Source organism: Cyanistes caeruleus, chromosome 4, assembly GCF_971803275.1.
Source record: "Cyanistes caeruleus chromosome 4, bCyaCae1.hap1.1, whole genome shotgun sequence".
NCBI lineage: Eukaryota > Metazoa > Chordata > Aves > Passeriformes > Paridae > Cyanistes > Cyanistes caeruleus.
The window spans coordinates 61,823,262-61,840,058 of record NC_141704.1 but is presented as its reverse complement, the minus strand read 5'-3'; the positions used below and the strand labels follow the sequence as shown (position 1 = coordinate 61,840,058).

General features: G+C 42.5%; 1 protein-coding gene across 1 annotated transcript in view; it reads left to right on the top strand.

Annotated features, from left to right (window-relative positions):
- The first annotated feature begins 3,222 nt into the window (after positions 1-3,222).
- The window catches only part of LOC147653694 (uncharacterized), a 46,469-nt gene continuing 32,894 nt past the window's right edge, over positions 3,223-16,797 (top strand). Inside the window, exon 1 of the mRNA XM_086885155.1 lies at positions 3,223-10,941. Coding sequence (XP_086741281.1) covers positions 8,545-9,660 — 1,116 coding nt within the window. The 5' untranslated portion in view covers positions 3,223-8,544 and the 3' untranslated portion in view covers positions 9,661-10,941. The remainder of the gene's footprint in view (positions 10,942-16,797) is intronic.

Here is a 16,797-nt window from a genome sequence, read left to right as displayed (position 1 = left end):
AGGAGAATAAAATATTTTTATTTTTTTTAAGCAGGTAAAAACTTGGTAAAATATCTTTCTCAAGGGGATTTTTTTTTTGAGGGAAAATTAGAAACTTCTGGGCTAATTTCAGTAGTGAAATGGCACTTTGGATTAGACACATTTGATTCCTCAGCATCTCTGAATGGTTTTGCAGATGACAGCTGTTGAGGGGGATCAGAAACATCAGTGGTATCTGAGGAAAGGACTGGGAGGCTGCTGCTCATGGAAGGACTGATGCAGACAGGCAGCAAACATACAGCTGAGTTGATCTCAGTAAACACACGGTTGCTGGATGACAGAAGAGGGGTAGAATGGGGCTTAACATCTTGTTGGGCAGAGGGAAAGATCCCAAAGAACATTTACCTCCAAGAAGGGATTGCAGAATCTCTTCCATTGGGCCACTTTACTGCCAGAGGGACTCAAAGAGCTTCTCCCACCAGTCCAAATCCTACATGTGGAATGAGCGCCATCTCTTAATTTCTCAGCAATATTATTATTCTTCTGGGGCATGCAGCATAGTATGAGGCCAATTTTCCAGCCATGCTATGGCAGTCATCTAGCCTCACATCACCGCTCCCACCTTCTTTTACAAGTGTGTCCATTTATTCTCCCATCTACAAGGTTTGTTTTCAGGATCCAAATGGCAAGGATGGAGGACTCCCTGGGACTGTTTAACCACTGCCAAGCTTCCCATTGTCATTTATATTTGGTTGGTAATTCCCAAGAATAAGCATTTTCATAACAAATACTTTTTTGTTGTTTTTTGTTTTTTTTCTGAGACCTCTGAAGTGCTTCAGAAATGCCAGTTAGCCATTTTGTGCCATTCTTTCCTAAGGTAGGGGTGCACTGCTTTGGGCTGAGGTAGTTTTCTTCACAGTAGCTCATGCAACTTCTGTCCGTGTTAGGTTTTGGCAACCTATTGAAGAAGAAGGGTTGTTGTTCTTTCTTGTCCCTTTGTGTTTTATCCAAGTTACACTGAATTTCTAAGCTACCCCAATGAGAACACCTGCCTTCTGCTCACTGAGCCCTTATTCCAGGGCTTTTCACCTCTGAAAGGGGCCTACTTAGAGGATTTCCCCACAAAATAAAATGATACAACACACATTCCCCTTACATATATTTATATATATTATACCCTAACATGACAGAATTATTTCCTGATGCAGCCTATTGAGTTGTTCTGTGCTAGAGGTTTGCAGCAGAGGGGACAGAACCATTCCTTGGGACAAACTGCACCAGTGCTCTGTTTTTATTGCGTATTTTATCAAAATTTTCCTCTGCTCAGTTCCATTCAATTTTCCCCAGTGGTATTCCTGCTTTGCAGTTCTCCAGCTAATCTTTCAAACTACTTTTACTTTTACTTTTCGTTTTTGTTTGGCCAAGCCCAACAAATATAGCAAGCCTAACTTTTCTTCATCAACCAGCTCCTTTCCCCAAAACTTTGTTGCTGTGATTTCATGGATACTTCACAGCCAACTTTGTACCTCAGTTGAGACATCTAAGAGGAGAGAAGCTGTAACACCTGTATTCTCAGAATAGGAAATATTTAATTATGCCATGGGGCAAGAATCGCTCTGAACACGACAGAAATGTCATTAATGATGTATTGCAGCACAGATCCAGAGAGCACCACGCTGAGTTGTTGTGTACCCATGGGAGGGGTACACATGTGGATTTTTTTCCCACAACTTGGGATGTGAGCTGGTGGCGAGGGTGGGATCTGCACACAGATGTGTCCAAGAAGTTCAAATCCTTAATGTGTTACTGTGTCCTGCCAGCCAATGGAGAAGGAGTCATTGGGAGTCTTAAAAAGAAAGGAAAAGTAAGTATTTTATGGGCATGTCTCTTTTTAATGAAATTCTGTGACTGACTATTTAACTAAGAAATTAAAACTAATGTAGATGGAAATGGGATTTTTAAGTGAATTGCTCTAAGACAACTTAAAGATTTACAGTACATTAATCTTTTACTCATTTCTATTCCAGATTTCTTTCATTTTCTTAGTGCAACGGAAAAATTAATCTCTTCTGTAGAGAGAAACCACCTAGAAATGTGCCTGGAATCACAATCCTCTATTATATCTGGTTGTAGTACTTTACCAAATTTCTCATGCAAATAGATATTTTTTCCTATATATGTTTGAAACAGGCCTCTGTGCTGCTTGACTACAGCATTAGCAGAGGCAAAGGTAAAAGTGATACAGACATAAGCAAAGCCAATTCTGCCTGTTTGATCTTGTTTTCTCTGTTAATCAGCCTCTGAAATGCAAAAAGTATAGTAAAAGGTCTTTTTCAAAACCTGTTTATTCTCAAGAGCTTAGGCACTGAGTTCCTTTCCTAATTTTCAGTAAAATAGTGAAAAAAAAATAAAAAATTCAAGTACATAGCTTGTAAACAGATGAACTTAAAGGCCTTCCAAAAGGTGTTAGCAATTGCAGTTGTTATTTCTGAATTTTTTGAGATTTTCCAGGTAACATCAGAAATAGTTTACATCTAGTTTACTTTCTGTTTGTAGGTTTCTTATTTCCACATAGCTTGAATAACAGTGAGAGGCATTGTTGGCATTCAACAAATAATTACTTCCTCTCACTGCAGGACTATCTCTCCATCTCCAAAAGGACTCCCTCCTGAGTAGATTTAGGCAAGAACATGTGCTAAAGCACAGTTTTGGATGCCTGAAACGCTTCACTCCCATGCTATGGAACTCTTCCAGCTTGTTAGCTTATACTCAGTTGTAATCCAGGGAAATCACTGCAACAGCCAAAGGCATATTTCCATGATGATGCCTTATGCCTGAAGAAGGACAATCCTTTGGAGTGCTCTCTGAATCTGCTGTCTTATGGAACTGAGTATTTATAAACATGCCCCAAAAATAATATCTTGGTTTGGCTCTCTTTTCTGACTCACTTCTGCTTCAAAATACCTGGGAAGGAGGAATGAAATGTTTGCTTGCTGACAAATACCATTACAATTTAAGAAGCAACAACCTGGGAGCCCTAGGCTTTTCTCCTACTAAATCCTCAGGATCTCCTTGGTGCTGTAATGACTGGTAGAAATCTCAGGCACTTGTGGTCAGCATGGCAGTAACTGTGAATCCTGAGAACCATCCAGATGACCCCATTCCTAATCCAGAAATTGCGGTGAGCAGAACCCTGAATCCATGGCATGCCCTTTATGCAATTTCTGTGTGACCAAACATGGATTTTTAAAATTTATTTATTTATGCTTGTGTTTTACCATACACATACATATGTGCATACGAATACCTCAGAGTGATATTTTATACCTAAAATCAAGGTCAATTTTTTTTTCACTGAATAATAATTGTGAAAGCAGTGAAATTTTGGAACAAGTGGAGCATGTTGAGCTATGGAGGTTGAAAGAGGCAATGATATTCAACTTGGTAGGAAAGCAAGCGTTTTTTAACTTCAGCTTTTAGAGCTGTATCTAGCTGTTCTTTCCCTGCCCGTCTTCACACTCAGTCTGTGGTTGGTGGTTGCCTGAGGCAGAAAAGAAAGTCTGAGTATCAGAAACCTGTGCTGCAGAATGAGGAAGATCGTTTGATGGAGACATCAAGATATAATGCCACCTTCTTTTGCAATTTTGTTTAAAATTGATAATTTAATTTTTTAAGAATCCTAAGAGTTTCTTATTTAACTTTTCCCCATAAAAATCATCAATTGCTTCAAAATTAAACTAGCCAAGACCCTTTATTAGAAATACCAGAGTTCATCAGGAAACTGCAACTAATTGGAGAGAACAATGTATGCACCAAAGTAGGTTTAAAACAAAAACCTCTTAAATCTTCAAGTCAGGGAGTGCTATTGTTTAGAAAGCTTATTTAGTTAACACACCGTCTTTTGCATACAAATTACTGAAAGCTGTCACCATCACATCAGCATTTTTCCACTTTTTTGTAAAATGTATGGATTCTGGACTTTTCCATGGCAAAACTCTGAAAGAGCTTGGTTTTCATGAGTTTTGAAATTAAACTTGCTGACTTCTTAGATTGAAATTATAAATTTATTTTAAATTTTAGTTAATCTTAAAGACATTTTAAAAGTCTCTAAATTAGTTACAGGGGTTTTTTTATACCTTTTTTTTTTCCCTATCTGAAAGGAATGATGCATGTTGATTGGAAATTCATTTTTTATTGTTGAAAAATTTCATACAGCTTTTCTGTGGTTTAACCAAGCAACTCTGTGTATAGAAAATCTAGCTCTGGCCACTAAGTTGCAATAATATTAATAATAACAAAAATACACAAATAGCTTTTCTTGCCCATGTGTGTTCCTATCTGATCCCTGGTCCTGGAAAACCAGCTTTTCAGTGATGATCACTAATTACATCCTCACCTGAGGCTTAGTTATCTGGACTGGCAGATACACTGAGCACAACTGGAATCAAGCTGGGCCGTGTGTGTATCCATTTTTGTATTTGTTCACTGGGCAGAGGCTATTAATTCAAAAATAGGTACCGTACTATAAGCAATAATGTCATAGAGGCCCTGTGTGAAAAGCTAATTGCTCTGGCTTCAGAAGAAATGTGTGCAGCAGGCAGTAAAGAGAGATAGGGGTAGAGGAAGTAGAAGGAGGACAGCTGCCCATGAGGGGTGTCCTGTGTGCAAAGGCCTTCCGAGGCACCCTGTGGAAAACCTGCATGTGATCAGATATTTAAAAAGTGTGTCTTCATGTATGTGTGTAAGGGAAATGAATTCAGATTCCCCTCTATGCCTTCAATTTTAGACATCCAAGCTTCTGGCTGCTTGCTGCTCTGCCTTTTATGTTCTCTCTTTTAGTATGTTTATGTGTGTTGCCTGAAGTTGAGGTCAAAAATCAAACTGTGGAATCACAGAATCAGCTGAGATGGAAGTGACCCACAAGGATCATTGAGTCCAGCTCCTGGTCCTGCCTAGGACACCCCAACAATCCCACCTTGTGCATCCCTGAGAGCATTGTCCAAATGTTCCTGGGGCTCTGGCAGTCTTGGGGCCATGACCAGTCCCAAATGAGCCTGTTCAGTGCCCCAGCACCCTCTGGGAGAAGAACCTTGTCCTGATATCCACCCTAACCCTCCCCTGACTCAGCTCCTGGTGTTCCCTCATGTCCTGTCCCTGGTCAAGCAGAGCAGAGATAAGGGCCTGCCCCTCAGTTTCCCTCATGAGGGTGTTGAAGAGGACCATGAGCTCTGGCCTCAGTCTCCTTCAGCTGAATAGACCAAATGCCCTCAGCTGCTCCCCACATGGCCTCCCCTCCAGAGCTGCTCCTCCCCATGGCCTCCTTTGGATGCTCTCCAACAGTATAATGTCTTCTTTACATCGTAGTGTCAAAAGCTGCCCCAGAACTTGAGGTGAGGGTGTCCTTGCACAGAGCAGAGTAGGACAATCCCCTTCCCACTGACTGTCTCATTCTCATTTAGCCCAACCCAGTCTCCAGATCCCAAACTTCAGATTTGGGATGTACACAGCCTGGCTGTCCTCCGCCAACAGGTGTGAACCTTCCCAAGGTGGGAACACCCTTGGTGGCACCAAGCAGATGGTGAGTTTGTTGGCAGTTCAGCCCTGGCAAATCTGTGAGACAAAACGAGCCTGAGGTTTTGGTGATTTTTCAGTTCTCATGTCACAACTCTTCTGCTGATGGCAAAAACAATATGGGATCATGAAAAGCACCTACTGCCCTCTTCAAGTTGCCACCTTCACACGGAAAGTAGCAGCTTTTCAAAAAGATTAGCAGAGAAAAGCCCATTCCTGTTCACAAGCTCACATTTTCTGAAGCAAGTAAATTATCCTGTCTGAAGGTTTTAATCTGAAAAAAACAATCTACTGTAAGGAAGATATCTAACATCCATCTAGATGGCCAAAGTGAGGCGTAGTTCTGAAAGCAACCACAAGCAGGGCTCTGTGCAGGCAATACTGAGCAATTTCAATAATTGTTGGTATTATCAGCCCTGCCTCCAAAAGAATTGAATACATAATGTGAGATTACAGAACAGCACTGTCATTCAGCTGCTGCTGAGACATGGGGAGAGATTAGTGTTATTATGCATTTAAATTATGGGGCAGGAAGATTAACGATGTGCAAATTAGCTTCATTCTATTACAAGTAATTTTTGCTTTCATTTGCTACTATCATCCCCCAATGCCAACATTGCCTTAATTTATAATGTTCAAATGGTAAATTAAATACCAAATTATATATCGACTCACCTAATTTTCCGTGCTGAAAGGCATTGAATACAGAGAAAGTTTTTGCTTCCGTGTACCTCTGCTGCCCCTTTGTCAACTATTGCTATCAGAAAACATTCACAACGTGCAGCGTTACTTTAAATTGCAGGGCTTTGGGACCATCTATTATTTTTTAGCTTTTCAATTAGAGACGAAGTATTAATTCAGTCTGCAGGTTGTTCTGCCTTCTTGGCAATTGTCACTGTATCATTATCATATAATCATTTTCTGTTTGCTGCATTCCTTATGGCAAAGAGATTTTTTTTTTCCCTGTGGGATTGTTAAAAAGATTTACTGCTTTGAATGTCAAAATGCAGTATTTCTTCCACCAGACACTTTTTACCTTGTAATGCATCCACAAAGTGTCAGCAGTCACCTCCTTCACTCTCTGGTTATGTTGTCTGTGGCAAACACATTTTCCCATTAATCTCACTGTTAAACCTTTTTTTATTTTTCTTTTAATATCATGGCAGATGTGAATCCATGTATACAAAGTTTGAAAATTCCTTAGTTTTTGATTCTAACTTTTCTTTGGATGGAAGTGTCTTGCTCTTTGAAAATAATAATTAATTTCACTGGGACTTGTGGATGCTAACTATGAAACAGAGAGCCTGTAGAAATTACAGGCCACGTAGCTCTCTCAGTCCTGCCTGAGAAGCTAGCCTGGGAAAATCATAGGAGGATTCAAAACAATCCTCAAAGACAGAAAACAGCCTGCAGGTATTGTTTCTCTGTCTCTTGTTTTCTTTGCAGGAGAAGGTCGGGGGGTGTGTGCCCCACTGACCAATGAGGGTAATGTAGTGGTTTGCTAACCAATGAGTTTCCTTTCTGTACTTTCCACGTATCAGTCTATAACACAGAGCTGAAATAATAAACTAGGAGACCTTCTCCTGATCGACTCCATGAGAGTCTGTGTTGCTTATTCCCAGCCGTTCCTAATAGAGTGACAGGGACTACATAGGCATAAGGACAACTCAAACCAGTTGAGGTTAGCAGCATCTGCTTCTTTATGCTATCAATTTTAAAATAAATAAAAAGAGTTATCTGGTGCATATCCTACATGTTATAAGAAAAAAGATTATGTCTGAGATGTGTGTTTTTCTCAGCTCTGATATTTGTCCTGAGCATTTTTCTACCGTGCAGTCAGAATTACCTGGGTGCTGGCAGTGGGTGAACCCCTTTTAGCCCCAGCTTGCTTTGGATGCTGCATGCTTGCTGCATAGCATCTCTCCTCAGCACTGCAGTTGATAGGATTCCATGATGGATCTTTGGATTTCCTTTGCCTCTGCTCTCTCTGACCCAACATCTCTCACACAAAACCTGGTGCAGCTGCTTGGCCCCTGGCTGGGGTTGTCCCTGCACTCCTCATCCCTGCCTGTCCTGCCTTCGTGTCAGGAGCTGCTGGGTTTGGGGATGGGGCTGCACCTCCCTAGAACAAATAACACCCCAAGAAGCACAGAAGCGAGGAACAACGTGGGTGCTCTGTCCCTCAGCCCACCCTTGGACTGGGACATTGCACCAGTTTTGTGGGGTTTAAAATGGCAGAATTGCAGTACAGATCAGAGTGTGGAAGACTATAGATGCTAGCTTTAGAGCAGGCTGCAGAGAGCTGCAGAAACTGCAGGCCCATGGCCTCTCAGTCCTGCCTGAGAAGCTAGCCTGGGAATTTCAAAGGAGGATTTCAAAACAATCCTCAGAGACAGAAAACAACTGCCAGGTGCTGTTTGTCTGTCCTCTTGTTTCCTCTTGCAAGAGAGGGTCAGGGGGGTAGTGTGCCCCTGACCAATGATGGTGATGTAGCACTTTGCTAACCAATAAGAGTTTCTTTTCTATCTGAAGTAGATAAGAGTATCTGTCTATAAGACAGGCCTGAAGCAATAAACTGGGGAATTCTCGTGTTGAAACTCCCTTGAGAGTTTGTGTCGTTCTTTCTAGCCGTTCCCAATCGGAACAACATCTGGTGACCCTGATGTGATGTTGAACTGACCCCCAAGGTCTGGTAACCTGACGTAAAGTGCAGCCGACCCCCGAGGTCAGAGAGCAACCGACGTGACTTCTGCTAATCCCCTGAGGGTAAGCAGCAAGCGGGGAAAAAGCCAGCCCTTCCCCCTAGAGGGGTAAGTGGAATTCTCCCGGGCTTTCCTAGAGGAAGCTGGTTTTGAAAACCAACGGGATAGTGGAGCCTGCAAGTGAGTGGGCTTGGAACGGCCTGTCTTGGCGAAGCAGAGCTCAAAATCCCGGGTCTGAGCCGATAGTGTCTGCATTACTGCATTCGCGGAGCCGCCAAGATAAAGTTTCATAATGGAGAACTGTAATTTAACTAACGAGCAGCTGGTCTGCCTTGCATGGAAAAATGCCTTGCTGAGCATAAGACTCTGTGTTCCTAAATTGCTGAGCATAAGACTCTGTATTCCTGAAGAAGATATACGCGCTTTGTTCCACTGGGTGAAAGTGCAGGAGTTTGCTATGACTGTGAATGATGTGTTTAACCTTGAGATTTGGTGGTCAGTATGGGACCACTTGTGGACTGAGCTAGTTGCGGGAAATACCAGTACGTGCGACTTAGCAGCAACTTGGGGAGTGATCTTTAGGGCACTGGAACAGTGCCAGCCTAAAAACAGTGAAACCGGGATGAGAAACTTTGATGCCGAAAGTTCCTCCGTTGTACAAGGTGGGAAACCGAGAGATGAAACCGTGAGTGAGCTGCGTAGTACTCTTTCAGCTCTGCCCGGACTCTCAGAAGACTCTGGCGGCGAGCGGGAGCAATCTGCAGCCCGAAAATCTCCCTCTCCAGAGCAGTCTGAGCGACTGCCATCCGCGGAGCTCGGCGCGCGGGCTTTGCCAGCAGAGGGGCCTCTCTTCAGCCTCCCCCGCGCCCAGTGCGCGGGCCGCCGCCGAGGGGTCCGAGCACGGGTCCAGAACACCCTGGGCCACCGCCACCGAGGGGTCCGAGCGCGACTCCAAAACACCGCAGGCCGCCGCCGCCAGGGGGCCTGGGCAAGCAAACCCCCCCTGTACCAACGCGGCGGGGCACGCGGCTCCCCCCGGCAGAGGAGCGGCAGGGGGAGAGGAAACAGCAACCTCGCGCTCCCCCTGCACCTGCCCGCTGCCACCAGCCGCGGCCCGGGCGGCCGCCAGCCGACCCCGAAAAAGCCGAGCCCAAGCCCAAATCCAAATCTGAGGCCGGGGCCAGGCCCGTGGTGGGCATTGCCCCCCCCCCGCGTCCGAAGTGCCGGCGAGAAAGCGGCGGGGGGGGGCCGGCGGCCTCGCTCACCCCGCGCGTGCGCGGGACGCGCTAGCCCTGCGCCCCCCTCGCTTCCTCCGTGCTCGGCTGCGCTCGCCCTCACGGTCCCCCCGCGCTCCAGCGGGGAGGTGCGGGAGGGAAGGAGCGCTTGCCGTGCTACGCTCCCAATCTGAGTTCTAGCAGCGCACCCCCCCGCACCCATAAAGGTGGCGGGGGAAAGAAAGACAGTGGCAAGCCCCTCCGCCGGGACCTTCTGCACCAACCCAAAGAAATGCCTCGACGTGTCCGTCAGCTCCGGCGGCCTGAGCCGCGCCAGAGTCCTGCAGTCCCTGCGGGACCTAAACTTACTCACTTTGTACCTTTTTAAGTCTTGTGTTTACAGAACTGACAACCAGCCGCGAAGAGATGGTAACTTCAAATTCCCTGAACCTTCCTGAAATTCATGAACTACTGTTCTAACAACCAAGAATCATCCTAAAACGAGTCTGCATCCTATCTATCCTTAGTTCAAACCCGACAAACAACAGCAGCCATGTAAACTTTATAAATCCCTCAAAAACCCATCAATTATATTTAAAGAAAAAATCCAATGAAAAAAAAACAAAAAACAAACAAACAAACAAAAAAAAAACGGGATAAGAGGGGATCAAAGCATCATAAATTGCATTGTGCATTGTTTTTATCACTTTGGTGTTCTTTCAAACTACTCTATTGACAAGTTAGACTGTCAATTCGAACAGACTAACAATGTTGTATATAGTGTTGTATATAGTGTGTGTACTAATTCACTGAATTAGAAATACTGGAGTCAACCATCAACTCCTTGCAAGGAGAACAATTCTTAAATACCAAAACGTAAGCCAAAATTCTAGATTAATTCTAGATCAGCATCCATTCAAAGTTCTAGCAAAGAAACCTCTTGTGCTGTGTTTGTTCTCTCTCCTGCAAGGGCCCAGCAGGATGTAACAAACACTGCTTTTTATTTTTTCTAACAGAAAGGGTGAATTATAGATGCTAGCTTTAGAGCAGGCTGCAGAGAGCTGCAGAAACTGCAGGCCCATGGCCTCTCAGTCCTGCCTGAGAAGCTAGCCTGGGAATTTCAAAGGAGGATTTCAAAACAATCCTCAGAGACAGAAAACAACTGCCAGGTGCTGTTTATCTGTCCTCTTGTTTCCTCTTGCAAGAGAGGGTCAGGGGGGTAGTGTGCCCCTGACCAATGATGGTGATGTAGCACTTTGCTAACCAATAAGAGTTTCTTTTCTGTACCTTCCACGTATCTGTCTATAAGACAGGCCTGAAGCAATAAACTGGGGAATTCTCGTGTTGAAACTCCCTTGAGAGTTTGTGTCGTTCTTTCTAGCCGTTCCCAATCGGAACGACAGAAGACACATCAGAGCTCAGGAATTCTCACAGGACACAAAGCATGAATTGTGCCAGCTCTTCTGTAATTCAAGGTAATGACTTTTAAAAGGCTCTTAGCAATTTTAAAGGCCTCCTTCAGTTCTCTGTGAGTAGTGAAGCTTTTAAAGCAGCTCTGACTTATCTAAAAGTCACACTTCTTAGGGGCAAAGAAGGACAATATCTCCTGGTACTATTTTTATACATTAGATGTAAGACTATCATTAAGGCAGGAAAGTGTTAGCTCAGGGAAATATGGGATGTATTTAAGGCAATTTTTTAATGAAAATGGTTTTAAGCTGAAAACAATCCAGGAGTATCTACCTGAAACACTGAATCAGAAGTGTTAGTAAACTTAATATTTTATTTTTTTTAATTACCTAGATTTAATACTTAATGTTAACTTTATGGAATGCAAAAAATTATATTTTATTGCCCTGGCTGTAGTAATTTCTGTATTAAGATTTTCCTAGATGATCTGCTAAAGAAGGAACTATTTTCCATTCATAATACATGCTGCTGCCAGAAGTTTAAGAAATATGCTTTCACCAATATTTGTGCCCTCATGGGGGTAATTTGGTTATAGTCACCAGTTTATAATCTCATTAACAATATGTTGTAAATGAGCTGTGATGATCTGAACTACCTGCTATTTCTCAGTGTATGTTTTACCTAAAGAATGGTTCGCTGCAGCTATTTGTATGGTAGGAGAGGGTGTGGGGTGTAACCTCTGAATTCAAGAGCAAAGAGTGTAATATCTGTAATAATAACATTTCAAAAGAAAACTCTCAACAAGCACATTTCCTTTAGTCACCTGCTGGACAAATGTTTTCTCCTTTGGTTTTCACCTGAGGCTAGATGTGAGCATTGTCATGCTGCCTATTAATCTGAAGTAGGCAGCAGCTGGCTGCCAGACAGGAGTTATAACTCAATACTTATAGAATTCAATTTCTGTTTCTTCTTTAAATTCAGTCAGTGTTTAGAAGTCCTACAGGCTCCATGGTGATACATGACATTCCCTTCATCAATGGATATCATGTTGTCAGAGCTGTGTCTTCTTGTGTCAGTAATGGAAATTCATTTTTGTTACTGCTGCTTGCTTCTTTGGGCCTTGAGGGACCAAACCAATTGAAGAAAATGAGTTATATGATATATTTATGAGTTTTAGCTCCTGCCTAATTATGAGTGGATATAGGGTAGATTTAGTTTATGAGTAGTACAGTCTCTAAAAAGATACTCAGTGGGCATTTATCAGATCACAACCTTTATCCAGAAGTGCTGATACACAAAATCTGGAATATTGGGCAGACTAGGGAGAAAACAGATTGTGGTGGTCAGAGACAGGGTCGTTGTTTTGGACGATGTTGTTTTGGATGATGTTGTTTTGGATGCTGTTGTTTTGGATGGGCCTCTGTCCTGTACATTGGTATTTTTAAAATAACTTTTAAAATGTGTCCAATAAAGAAAAATCCAGACTGAACCTGGGCAGCAAGACCTGAGGGCTTCCTAAGAGAAAGTGATATTTTTTTAATATACAGATTTCTGAGAGGGAAACAATACATAGCACCTGGTGCCAGTCAGACTTGTAGGATGCATAGTCCAAAACTTGCCAATTCAGCAGCCCTCTGGAGAAACCAAGCAGCTTCTCTCAAATCAGGGTAAATTACTGAGATAATGTTTTTCTATAATGTTTTAATTAGCTTTGATATATATGTCAATGCTTCTGTCAGCTTCAGAAGGAACAGGATCAGTGTTTATGGAAGTATTTTTGGGAGTTGCTTTGTCATGTTATGATTTTTTACTTCTAATCTGTGATCTTATTTCTACTTATACCACTGCAATCCTGTGCTATTTGTTTGAGTAAGGATAAGTATACCCTTAGCAGAGCTGATACCTGCTGAATTAATAAATCAAGGAGGGTAAAATAGAGCCATAATTTGAAACAATTCTGTATGAATGACCAGTGAGAGCAATAGCCTGAACCCTGGCCTGGAGCCTTTGCACCATCCTGCCTGGGTCAGAGCTGGAGATTTATGGATGCACAAACACATTAAAAAAAGCCTCTTACTTCTCAGAGGGAAGGTTTTGATTTTGACCAAAATATTCTTCCTTTGGTGAAGTGATGGTGATACTCTGCACAAGAGAGTGAAATGGCCATGGGTTTAGAGCAGAGCCTCCTGTTAAGGATTTACTCCCTCTGTTGAGTTCCTCCTCAGAAGTGTAAGAAGACTCTGAGCTGTATCTCATGGTTTCTACATGACTAATGCTTTAATCTCATATAAATCTGCACAAATGAATATATCTGCACTCCCCCCACCACTATACATTCAGACATCACACAGGATAAACAAGCCAAATACAGTTATTATCATTTTAATTTTGACCATATTGCAGAAATGTCAAAATATTAGCTGGGAAAATTAATTCCTACAATTTAGCATATGGTTTTCCTGAAATGAAATCAAAGGTATCACTCATCTCCCTTGAAGTCCTCCCACAACATTTCTAGGGAAATCTTTTCCAAAAAATTCACTTGAAACACTCTCATGCATTTCGCTGGCAGGAAGTCAGAAAACTCTTGTATTTCTACATCTCTTTCCTACTTTTATTCTTAGTGGAAGGTCAAATAGGCAGGAGGATGTCTGGGTTGGTGATGGTACCTCAGGACTGGCTGGCACTCAGACACCTAAAAGCATTTCATGAACCATAATATTTAATTTTATGCTGTTGTAGCATTAGGAACTGTCTGCTTCTTTCAAGGCTTTGTTCCAGGACTTGGAAACTGAAGGTGAGGGGCATCCAAAGAGGGTTTCTGCCCCCCTCCAGGGTTTGGTTTGTTGTCTGGAGGGTATATGCTGTGTTGGAGGGGAGATGGATGCTTTTTCCTCCCAGTTAGGAGCATGAATGGAAGCATCATGTGTGAGGTGTTTCTCTGCCTTCCGCTGGCACAAGGCCTTGCACACACCCACGCCTGGGACTGTGGGACTAAACAGCTTCTGCCACTGCACTGCCTGATGGGGCATTGAAAGAAAGAACTGGGCCTCATGACTTTTTCATGCAAAAGCTCTTGGCAGTACTTAGAGAGTGTTTTTCTCAGAGTTCATAATTTCCTTTTGGGTCAAATCACAGACACTTTCAAAACTGTGTATGCCTTTGTTTCTTTTCTAGGCAAGTATCACAGCTATTTCAAGGTCCTGAAGGTGTCATAAAAGTGGATTTTTCTGTATGTGCCCATCATTTACTGTGAGGAGTCAGTATTTTGAGAGGATTTATTAATGCATTAACATATTACAATATTTAAAATTATTGCAGAGTTTATGCATGATTTAGGACAATGCTAGGGGACACGTAGTTCATAACCCTTATTAGACCTAGCACAACTGAACATGTCATACTTACCATTTTACATTGCCACATCTCCAAGCACAGAGAAGTTCCTGTGAGGGGAATAACATTGTGCCAACTCCATGACAGTTCTCTGGCACGTGCTTCTCTGCTCACTCTTGAGCAGTGAGCAGAGACAGTGCTCTCACTGATGATGTAAGGCATTTTTAGTCCCTGAGCTGCCCTGTTTTCAGATGTATATGATATCAAGGGTCTCTAAACAGTTGGTGGTCCTCACATGTAGGAGGCTTTCTGGTGAGTACGTGTTTTTATAACTAACGCAATTGAGCTGTGTGGTAGACTTGTCCATGGGGCCATTTCAGTGAGACAAAATAAATTATTGGAATCTCTTTCAGGTAGCACTTCATCACCCAGAACTCCTGAATTATTTTTATCCTCATTTGTATGTATGCACAGCTGAAAATAGGGTGCACCATAGAGGCTTGCTGCAAGCATCAGAGCAGTCCTAATTGTTCCAGGTTAAAAAAGGAAAAGACTGAGGGCTGTTTTGGGGAATGTAGAGAGATATGTGAAGCAAGTTGTATCCAGGCAGGAAATTGGTGGCATCTCACACCTGTGAGATGCAGATCTCAATCTCTGCCAAACTGAATTTATCAGGACCCGAAGCAAAATCATATAAATGAGTGATTTTTATATTGATACCTAAACATTTATATTTGGTGTGAGTACAGTCTTTGTGCCTCTAGATTCCCTTAATACCCCTGAATATTACACAGCATCATGCACCTGCTCTTCTGCCCCTGAGAATGAAATATCCATCCATTTCTCAACAGCAATTTAAAAACACCTATTTTGTTTGTTGCAAACAGCAGAGGCTTTGGGCTATCTCCTCTTAACCAGATGTAATATTGACAAGTAGCATGTCTACTTTTTCCCACTCCTCTTTTTGTGTTTCTTCTTGTAGGGTTTTTCAAGACACCTTTTAACTTTTCTGGGAGTGAGTGATAAATTAAAGGGTCCAGTGCTGCCATGTTGGGTGACAAACTGGAAGGCAGTAAGCTGCAGGTCTATGCAGAGTTTGAATTAATGACACTTAATTTCAAGTACTGGAAGAAGAGGGTAAAGAATGTCAACCTTCTACTGATTCTCCACCTTTGCATGCTTTTACTTCCCTGCTGTAGCTCTGAAACTTTGCCTCCAGAAATCAGATAGTGTTTTCACTGGAGAGACAGGCCAAGGAAAGTCCACTAAAATCTAAACCAGTGCTTGTTTCTGAATGCAAATGATGGCAAAAAAGCATATGGTCAAATTCTTAAACACAATGCTTTGTTTTTCAATAACCAGTCAAGCTCAGGGGATGAAAAATTACTGATTGAAAGAGTATTTTGTTGGAAATTTTCTACTCAGTGTGCACAGAAACATCTGCTGCTGCAGGGTTCACTGTACTGAAGTTCTTCCAAGGTTTCCTGTGTCCCAGGACTCTCATACATAGGTTTTCTCATTTTCCTCTTTCTCCTGTATTTGCAAAAAGTCATACAGATTCTGAAGGAAGACATTTACACAAAATTCAGTGATATCACTCGAGGTATTTCTTTGGAGGAACTTTCTTATGCAAAGTGTTGAAAAGTCCCTGAGAACAAGTGGCTGAAGAATTAAGAATTCAAACTCCAAACTAATTGAAGCTAATTGACTGATTGTGTGTCTGATGAGCACAAATTACCTGACACCATGATTTTCATGGTTCACAAAACTGTTTATCTCTAAGGAATGGTTTGCATTTGAGAAAAGATGTGTATTCCTTTCCAAAGCCATTACAGTTCATTGGCAAAATTGTTCAGTGGAGTCAGTGGCTTGTATATCATTTAGCAACGTTTTGTAACTTCACTGATGGGGAGGAACCCCCAAGCTGCAAAGGGGTCTTAAATACTGGTGCTCAGGTGAAAGGGGGAAGGCAGTGTGGGTGTGTTCCTGTGGTGTTGTCTCAGAGACAACAGGAGTGGGAGGCAAGAAGGTGTTTTGAAAGAAAATACACTAGTTGGGCTTCATTTGTTGATTCTGTTGTTATTTAGCATTTCCTTTAGTGGTATAGCCAGAAAAAGTAATAGTGCATTAATGGAATTGCTTCTGACACAAAGCTGGGAGCATTTCTCTGTGTGGGGATGGTAGAGTAGCAGGTATCAGGAAGGAAAAAAGCTGTTTACACTGACAGAGCAGTAATGCAAAAAGTGTTTGTGGCCTGGCTGAAAATTCTGAGGTATCCAGCTGCCGGAAAAATAAGATTTTGAAGTAAACCTTGTTTAAGGGTAGTGGAGGAAAAACTGGTTTTGAGAGAGAGGTTGTAGAGCTACTAAAATCATTTATACAATTGCCTGGTAGCTACAGCCTTGTTCACTCTGGAAACAGTCCCAGCACTTTCATGTTGTCTCAGTTCCACGTGTGAACGCTGCACTTTGCAGAAGAAATGCAGGTAGCAAAGCTGGATTTTCCTTTGCAGGCCTGTGGCAGAGTAAGCCAAGAGTAAATTATATACTTAGGGAATGTAGCTGTTGAACTCTTTCTCTCTCAAG